The sequence below is a fragment of the Gavialis gangeticus genome, unplaced genomic scaffold (genome assembly GCF_001723915.1).
Source record: "Gavialis gangeticus isolate Ggan-Ray unplaced genomic scaffold, GavGan_comp1, whole genome shotgun sequence".
Classification (NCBI taxonomy): domain Eukaryota; kingdom Metazoa; phylum Chordata; order Crocodylia; family Gavialidae; genus Gavialis; species Gavialis gangeticus.
Window position 1 is genome coordinate 145,794,805 of NW_017729024.1, and position 8,953 is coordinate 145,803,757.

Consider the following 8,953-nt stretch of genomic DNA (forward strand, 5'->3'; position numbering starts at 1 on the left):
CCCCCCCCCCCCCCCCACAATTTGTGTTGCATGGTTCTGTTGCTTTAGGTGGATAACATGAAAGAATTTTTACCTCCCTGCTCTTCAGAACTTTCTTTGTAGCAGGCCATGGCAGAGAGCTACATTGCGGCCATGTCTATATTGTTTCCTAACCCAAGTCAAAGACTTTTTTCAAGAAACAAGCCTAGGACCCAGTCCTTACACTTCCCTAACTACTAGCTGCTGTTATATAAAAGAGTCATCGCCACCACCACCCTGGTTTTTAACGGAAGGGGCTGTGGCTGTTGTGTTGTTGAAGTCAGTGCTGTCAGCATGCATTGGGTGTGCTCAGAGTTCATTTACTGGCTGGGCCTCTCACCTTAGGTGCACGGACACTTTCAGTTTGGTATCCTAAATTGCCTTAAGTGTGAGATAGGTGCAGAGATGTCAAGTTCGCTCAAGGCAGCAGCTGTTCTAGGTTTGTGCAAAACTTTAAATGTTTGAGTCAGTCTTCTATCAAAATGTATGCACATAAATGCCTCTCAGGCCTTTATCCTTTAGGCTTGTTTAACGTGATAATATGCCACTCCCAGTCGCTTCCAAGGTGGAGAGCTTAAGAGCAGTTATAGAGCATGCACTCAGGAGCCCTTTTAGCTGCCTACACTACCTAATAACTGGGCTTTGGTGACTGCAGAAAAAAGTAGACTTGTTTCCTGACAGCTTTCTCCTTGGCTCTCTCTGGTCATACCTGAAGTTGTTTATACCTAGAGGGACAAGTGAAGCACCTAAGTCCAGGAAGTGTTTTGGGTTGTGACTTCTAGTCTCAAATAGGTGACTCAGGGCTATTGGTAAGTGCCCAAATCTGGAAGAGAGGCAGGATTTCAGCTACACACTATCTCCAGCACTTTTAATTGGCAGATCTGCATGTCCCCTAGTTTAGCATGCCATCTGTTGTGAGGCACTTAACTCTCTCCATTCCTTGTGTGGGGAACATAAGGCTCTTAACTCAGTGTTGTGAATTCCACTCCTGGTACCTAAATAGGTGAGGCAATTCTCAGTATCTCCATGGCTAAGTGCACCTTGTGGATCTGGGTTTAAGGATATATCTACACAGCTCAGTGCCATGCCATGCAGATAGCCAGGATAGGCACAACAGCACATTGCTGTGCCTAGGCTACAAAAAGTCTTGCTTCTCAGCGGAACTAATTAATTTGGATGCAAGTGCATCCTAACACACCTATATTGCTTCTAGAGCTATCTTATACTCTGATTCTGTTTAGCACTGTCCTGACATACCATCACTCAAAGTCACATTAAAAATCTCTGTCAGCCAAGGAAATTGAACCTAAAATTCAAGACTAGGGCTATCCTTTCATGTAAGTGTATTCTCTGTAAGCTACAGGCCTGGTTCAAAGCACTTGGAATTCCATGGAGTTTTTTGGCTAGCTTTAATGAGCTTGGGATGAAACTTCAAATGAACACAGACTCAATGATGTGAGTAATGAATATTTATGAATAAGTTTTTCAGGCTGGACCACAAAATGACATGTTGAGATAGTGATGATCAGCCATTTACAATGCTGCAATATATTTCCTCCTAGCATGTATGCATAATTTACATCTAGACAAACAAGAGGCAAGAAGGGAATTTGCTGTTCTTCCTATGCATCAACTAACTGTACTGGAAATATTAGGATAATAATGGTCATATTCCACTATTAAATTCTAAGAACAGTCATAGTTAATCCAGTTCTTTGGACAACTTTCCTGATGAAACTTTTTTTGTAACAAGAAGAAAAATAACAATTTAAATGAGGTCATTACCCATTTGCTTTTAGAACAATAAGAATGCAGTTAAAATGCAGCATAAGATGCAAAAAGCAAATATTTACCTACGAGAAATTTAAATGCAGGTTCTGCTTCAGATCCTAGAATCTTAATTTTGTAGAAAATTGGGAAAGTTACTCCATAGTTTCCCTTGGCAAAAGATTCTATTTCTTGGCTTGAGCTAGGCTCCGATTCTCCAAACTGATTGCAGGGAAAGGCCAGCACAGTGAAGTGGGATGGACCAAACTCTCTGTGTAATTCTTGCAGCTCAATGTAATTTTTGTCTGTGTGCTGGCAGTAACTGGCCACGTTTACAACCAGAGATGCCTTCAAGGAAATAGAAAGTGGAACATTTAGAAAAAAAGAAACTACGCAGCCACTCCTGTTTAAAAAATAGATATGCCTGCTTGAGCACAATATCAAGTACCATAAAACAAAGCACCTGAAAACATATATTTTCTTTAAGAGACATTGTTTTAATAAACATTCTTAGAATGTGTCAAATGTTACAAGTTTGTTTAAAACTAAACACAATTGGATGTTTCAGGCATGTGCATAGTAAATAATTGTGCATTTTATTAGTTAGATCTGCTTCTAAAATGTAATCCTGATATTCTCAACCACTGCAAATAAAACACAATAGTTCAGTAGTTAGAGCAGTTTAATGCATGAGACATTCTAGCTGACTATTTTACTAGATTGTCATTATTAGTCTTTTATTTTTTAAAGTCTAACAAAGTAAAATGTATCTGTACTTAAAGCTTATTGCTAAAAGCGGAAGGAGAAGGGACTTAGCTCATCTCTCTGTCTCTCCATCTCTTGATGCTAGTTTTATCACATATAAATGGACTACATTGCTTGTTATTTAAAGAGTTAGGAGACAAAGAAAAAACGGTTTGAAGCTGCAACTTACTTTGCCTCTGTACTTCTCCAGAGAAACGATCCTCCCTTTTGAATCCTTCACTTCAAAAGAATAAAAGTCTTTGATTTTAGGTTTTAAGAACTTAAGTTGCAACAGACAGAGCATGACTGTGCACAACACCATGGACAGGAAAACAATAAACACCCTGGCTTTGGGCACTGAACATTTTAAAGGATAGGTGGCGAGAGGCTCCATTTTGGAAAAAAATTGAGAGAAGCCTCAGCAGGCCTGGAATGTGAGGAGGAGCTGCAACATGAAACCCGCAGCAGTTCTGCACTGAACAAAAAAGGACCAGCCCCTCATTTCGTCCCACACTTAGATTAGGGTTTGGAAGCTGCTGCCACATTGCAAGTCAGCATGACCAGACTTTGAACCCCAGGTTTGACAATATATGTAAATGTCCTTCATTGTGAAAGAGAGAAATTAAATCTTTATTTCAATTATATAAAGAATTAACATTTCCCCTTAACTGACTCCTTTGAAATAGAAATATGGTATGGACAGTTAAAGGATATACGTGTGTGGGACCTGGCTATGTATTGAACTCTTTCGCTGTAATTGATTTGCCTGTCTGTTCTATCCCACTGTAAGTGGAAACTAAATCAGAGTAATCTATCCCACTTTAAGGCTAGGGACAAAAATGACTCATAAACCAGTATAAGAGATCAGAAACCAGTTTAAATCTGTAACACAACATGGTTAAGGACAGAAGTTACACATAAAGGGCGGTACACATTGAGGGCTGTAAGCTGTACAGAAAGGATAGAGTAGGGAGAGTGGGAGGGGTTGTGCTCTATGTCAAGGAGCATTATACATTGACCCTTATCAAAATGGAATTGGAGGAGGAGAAAGTAGAAGGATTGTGGGTTAGGATACATGGAGGTCAAGGGGAAAGGGATTTGGTGGTAGGGGTCTGCTACAGACCCCCACACCAAGGGGAAGAACTAGATTTGGAACTCCTGAGGCAGCTCTCAGAGAACATAAAGACTAGAGAAGCGGTAGTCATGGGGGACCTAAACTACCCTGACATCTGCTGGGAGATGCAGACAGCAAATTCCCATTGTTCACACAGGTTCCTATCCTGTGTACAGGACCTCCACCTGACGCAGGAGGTACATGCTCCCACTAGGGGGAATGCCGTACTGGACCTGGTATTGGTAACGGGGGATGACATGATAGGGGACCTACAGATCAGTGGTCAGTGAGGGAGGTTTAAGCCCCCTCCCCCACCTGCAAGGGACCCCAGCCAAGGTCTGCATGGCAGGGGTGAAGCAGCCCCTGGTTGCTTTTCCTCTGCTCCCCAATGGAGCAGAGGGGCAGGGGGCATAGCCAAACACCAGCCAGGTCAGCACTCTTAGGCAGAAGGGGGGAGGGGTTTTAAGTCCCCCTTCCCCCCACCTCAGTATGCTGGCCTGGCCCCACCCCTCTGCTGGCCTCCCATGTCTGGCCATACCCTCTGCCCCTTTGCTCCAGTAGGGAGGAGGGGAAAAGCCAACCAGGGGCTGTTTCACCCCTGCTAGGCAGACCCCAGGTGGGGTCCTGTGTGGGCAGGGGAAGGGGTTTACACCCCGCTCCTTGGTTTTGTACCCAGCTGCAGCTTGCCCTGGAGGTGGGGACAGCACCTGCCATGCTTCTGTCCCACTACTCAAGGAGGGAAGAGGCAAGCCCTTATGGGAGCTTTCTCTCTTTCATGAGTGGAGAGCAGGGAGCATGGCCATGTCCTGGCATGCTGAAGGAGGAGGATTAAACCATGCTCCCCTCCACTATGGTGAGTAGTGGGTGGGGGGCAAAAGTTTGGCAGGGCCTGTCCCCACCCCCCCAGGTAAGCCCTGGCTGGGGCCTCAGCCTGCGAGCCCCCAGCTGGGCTGTGGTCATTCCCTCAGCTTCCTGCTTGAGCAGTGGCTGCCCCCTCCCCCTCAAGGAAGACCTGGGCTTCAGTCCTGTGCACCCAGGGAAGGGGTTTAAACCCCTTCCCTCCCCACCTCAGCCTGTGGGCCCCTGCCTGGGGCATGGCCACACCCCCTGCCCTCCCCTCGAGTGGGGACAAACCATGGCAGGGACTGCCTTCCCCCTCAAGCAGGGAGCATGGGACAGAATCATGGCAGGGGCCACCCCCCTAAGCAGACCAGGGCTGGGGTCCCATGTGGGCCTAGGAGGGGGTTTAAACCCCTCTCTGTCCCCACCTCTGAGTGCTGGTTCCAGGCTGGGGTCTGGCCAGGCACCCCACTTTCCGCTTGAGCTATGGGGGTAAAAACCTGGTAGGGGCTGCCCACCATCAGACCCCAACTGGGGTCCATGTGGGACTGGGATGGGGTTTTAATCTCCTCCCTCCCCACCTCAGTGTGTGAGCCCCAGGCTGGGGAATGGCCACACCCCCCTCTGCTCAAGGGTGGGGCAAAAGCCTGGCAGGGGCTGTCCCATCTTCCAACCAGACAGTCCCTGGCTGGGGTCCCCTGCAGGCCAGGAATGGGGTTTAACCCCGCCCCCCCCTTCTCAGCATGGTGGCCTGGGCTGGGAGCAGGGAGTGGGGGATAAGCCTGGCAGGGGTGCCCCCTCTGCTCCCCCGACAGATCCAGGCTGGTGTCCATTGTGGGCCAGGGAGTGGAGTTTAAAGCTCCCCTCCCCCTGGCCTCAGCATGCTGGCCCCAGGCTGGGGCCTGGCCACATTCCTTCTGCTTGTGCAGGGTGGTTGGGAAAACCTCTCTTCTCTTGGGCAGTGGCTGGGAGGTGTGCTCTAGTGTCCCCCAGCTTCGGGCCTGAGCCACTGCAGGCATATGGCTGCATTTCTGGAATCAGAAGTGAATGCCTGTTCACTTGCATCTTGGTTCAATGTATGCAGTTTAGACTAAGCTGCAAAGATTGAATTGATGCAGCCTCAGGCTTTGTGACTGTCTGTACTTAGCCCAGAAGTTCAGTGCACATAAATCACTTTTTTTTGGCCATCAGAATGGCCAGAAAGGTTTAAGATAAACCTGGATGAATGTAGTATCAGACTTAACTGATTTAGGTTAAATCAGTTTATTGACCTTCTGTCCCAGATCCGCTCCAGGGAGAGAGGACCCCTGGGAAGGGACAACATCCACCTCACGTGGAGGGGTAAGTCCCTGTTCTTGACCAGGATGGATGATTTTTTTAGATAAGGCTTTAAGTTAAGATCACCAGGGAACGGGTAAACACTGACTGGAGCATGCCAAGGGACCAGAACACAAGAAAGCTCCAAAACTGGGGACACCAGGAGAGCCACTCTTCCAATAGCTGAGGGAATCATTCTCCCTCAATGTGATAGGAAATCAAATATCTCAATTGGAGGATTCAGGTGCCTGTACACTAATGCCAGGAGCATGGGAAACCAGCAGGAGGAGCTAGCCCTCCTACTCTCCAGTGGGCATTACGATCTAGTAGGGATTACAGAGCCCTGGTGGGACTTGTCACATGATTGGAACGTAGCTGTGATGCCCTCTGTTGGTGCTGTGAGTATCTCCCTGCTCTCTGGGTCAGGCCCCAGACTCACCTGCCACGACTTGATGGATCCGTAATAGAAAGGAGGGGTTCAATGGTATTCCTACCCTGGCCCAGAGACGGTAATACTCACGGGGTCGATGTAGCTGGTCCTGGGGCTCCGCCTCCACTACACTCCAGTCCACTCGCCTACTCTGAGGGCTGTTGTGTCATCATTCTATCTCCTGGCGCTGTCCTCTTATGGCCTCCCATTGGGCCTTGGCTCCACTAGCCGCAGTATGCGCTGCAGGCTTGTAGTTGCAGCCTGCTGTCAGCCCCTGCTTTGGCCCTATGCCAGGCTTGGATCTGCTGTGCCCTCCACAAGCTCAAAGATGGCTGTGCCTTTCCAGGGCCCCAGGGCAGTTCTGAGCCCCACACCCTCTCTAGGGAGCTTGGTCCTGCTAGCTCTCTTACAATGCCCCCTGCTCACCCCTGGTGGGACAGTGTCATGGGGGGAGGAGAAAGTTGCAATGCTGGGTCGTACCCCAGCAAGCTCAGTGCCTTGCTTCCCACCTTCTTTCCCCCTGCACCCAACTTCTGCCAGGGTTTTTAAATCTCCCATGGCGGTGGTCACAGCTGATGTCATCAGCTGGTCACTGCCCAGTCTGATTGACAGCCGCCTGAAAAGCTGGTGCAGCGCTGGCTTGTGCAGCTTCAGCCCTGCCTCTGCCTCCCTCCTAGGTAAGGAGGGCATGGTGAGAGAGTCCTAACTATAGGTGTATACTACAGGCCACTAAATTAGGGGGAGGAGCTCAATCTAGAGTTCTCTCTAGAACTGGCAGAGGCTGCGCATGTGTGGGACATGGTTGTCATGGATAACTTCAATTACCCAGTGTAACAGGGGGCCTTCTCGGGGCTGATTTACCTTTGGTCCACCCACCGGTTTCTGGACCAACCACCTGCCTTCTTGCCTGCCATACTTTGTTGCTAATTAATTGAAGATCTTAATTAGGTGGAAGGCTGCCCATTTCTTTCCCCGATGCCAGGGGGCACTATCTGCAGCTCCATACCTCCCCTACACCGCAGCCCATACCTCACAGATGGCCCCACACTGGGCCCCAGAATCCTCCTATCAGGACCCCTCCAAGATCCCTCCATTCAGACAACCTACCCTGCCTTTATTCAGGCTGTCTAGCTTCCTGAAACTATTTTCCCCTCTGGGGTGTGGTTCCCCCAGGACTTTTGGCCATACAGGCCCTGGCCTCACCTCCAAGGCCAGTTGGAAATCCCAGGCCCTTCTAGCTCTGGGAGTCCCTCATGGTGGGCCCCTGGCCCTTTTGAGAGTCCTGGTCCTGGCCCCAACATTGACCAGTCGAGGGTACTTTCTCAATCAGGTCTGAGTCTTTAGCCCCACTCTCTCCCCTGGGTAGCAGGTAACCCACCTGGTTCTGGGGGCTGGGGTTAAGGCGCCCTGACCCACCTTTCACTGGCATGGTAACTGGCCTAGCATTTCCTGGGGGCTCCTGCACCACTGAGAGCCCCACTAGGCCACCCACTCCTGGCAGGGTGCAGTTTTAGGTCATGCCCAGGACCAGGAACCTCCTAGGCATCCCCTACAGCTCCTCCCTTACCTCCAGGATGATACATGAAGCCTCACAACCAGGCAATGTTGTTGCCTGTCCTGCCAGCAGGGAACTGAACTGTTTATATAGGCAGCCAGGGATCTAAAATGGCTGCCACAATCAAGCACCTGCTTAAAGTGGCAGGCACAAACAGTGCCCTGCCACAGCCAGATATCTCTTGGGAGGAACACTCAACTAAGTCGGAACGGCCGCATTGCTTCCTGACCTGTAATGAAGAGCTCTACCTGGCTCAGGAAGTGCACGGGCCAACCGGAGGTAATGCTCTCCTAGACTTGGTCTTGGCCAAAGGAGATGACCTGGTGAGCAACTTTGAATATAGAAGGTAGCTTGGGTGACAGCGATCACAAAACCATCATGTTAACTGTCCATTGCAAGGCAGGCAAATCACCTAGCAGGGTTGAAGTTTTGGACTTCAAAACAAATGAATGTAACAGGTTCAGGGCAATAGTAGGGGAAGCACTGTGGGACCAGGAATCAAAGGAGTGCATGAAGAGTGATCATTCCTCAAGGACGTGGTCCTTGAAGCATAAAACAAGTCCATTCCCATGCAGAGGAAAGGTAGCAGGAGGGCTTGTAAGCCCTTTTGGCTTAATAGGGATATCATGGTCCTCTTGAAAATGAAGTAAGAGGCATAAAAACAATGGAAACTTGGGACAGTCCCCAAGGAGGACTATATAACAACAGCCCACACTTGTTAGGTATGTAGGGCACAGGAGGAAAACAAATGGAAGTGTGGGGCCATTGCTTAACAACTCAAGACAGCTGGTTACCAACACTCAGGAGAAAACTGAAATCCTGGATGACTGCTTTACTTTGATATTTAACTGGAATAAGGGGAAAATCATACTAGATACATTTTGGAATGGACATGGTGGGAATGACTGCCTTCCTACTATTGACGTTGAGCTGGTGCATGATCATTTTGAAAAGTTAGGTATTTATAAGTCAGCAGGACTGGCTGAACTTCATCCAAGAGTGCTGAAGAAGCTGGCTGAAGTCATCGTGGGATCTCTAGTGAAACTCTTCTAAAACTTGTGGTGCTTGGGGGAGGTCCCTGAAGACTGGAAGAGGGCCAATGTTGTGCCCATCTTCAAGAAGGGGAGGAGAGAGGACCCAGGCAGCTATAGGCCAATTAGTCTAACTT

The 8,953-nt window shown here is 48.9% G+C and overlaps 2 protein-coding genes across 4 annotated transcripts in view; one reads left to right on the forward strand and one right to left on the reverse strand.

Moving 5' to 3' along the window:
• The window catches only part of GPX8 (glutathione peroxidase 8 (putative)), a 3,992-nt gene extending 1,001 nt beyond the window's left edge, over positions 1–2,991 (reverse strand). The window contains exons 1-2 of one of the 3 annotated variants that reach the window (XM_019517866.1): positions 2,720–2,985; positions 1,876–2,133 (exon numbers count right to left, since the gene is read on the reverse strand). In XM_019517866.1, the coding sequence (XP_019373411.1) occupies positions 1,876–2,133; positions 2,720–2,923 (462 nt within the window). In that variant the 5' untranslated portion in view covers positions 2,924–2,985. Of the gene's footprint in view, positions 1–1,871; positions 2,134–2,719 lie in introns of all 3 variants that reach the window. The other 2 variants (XM_019517865.1, XM_019517867.1) reach the window with 2 other exon arrangements.
• Positions 1–8,953, forward strand: part of CDC20B (cell division cycle 20B) — a 126,537-nt gene that overhangs the window by 12,094 nt on the left and 105,490 nt on the right. The gene's annotated exons all lie outside the window — the stretch shown is intronic.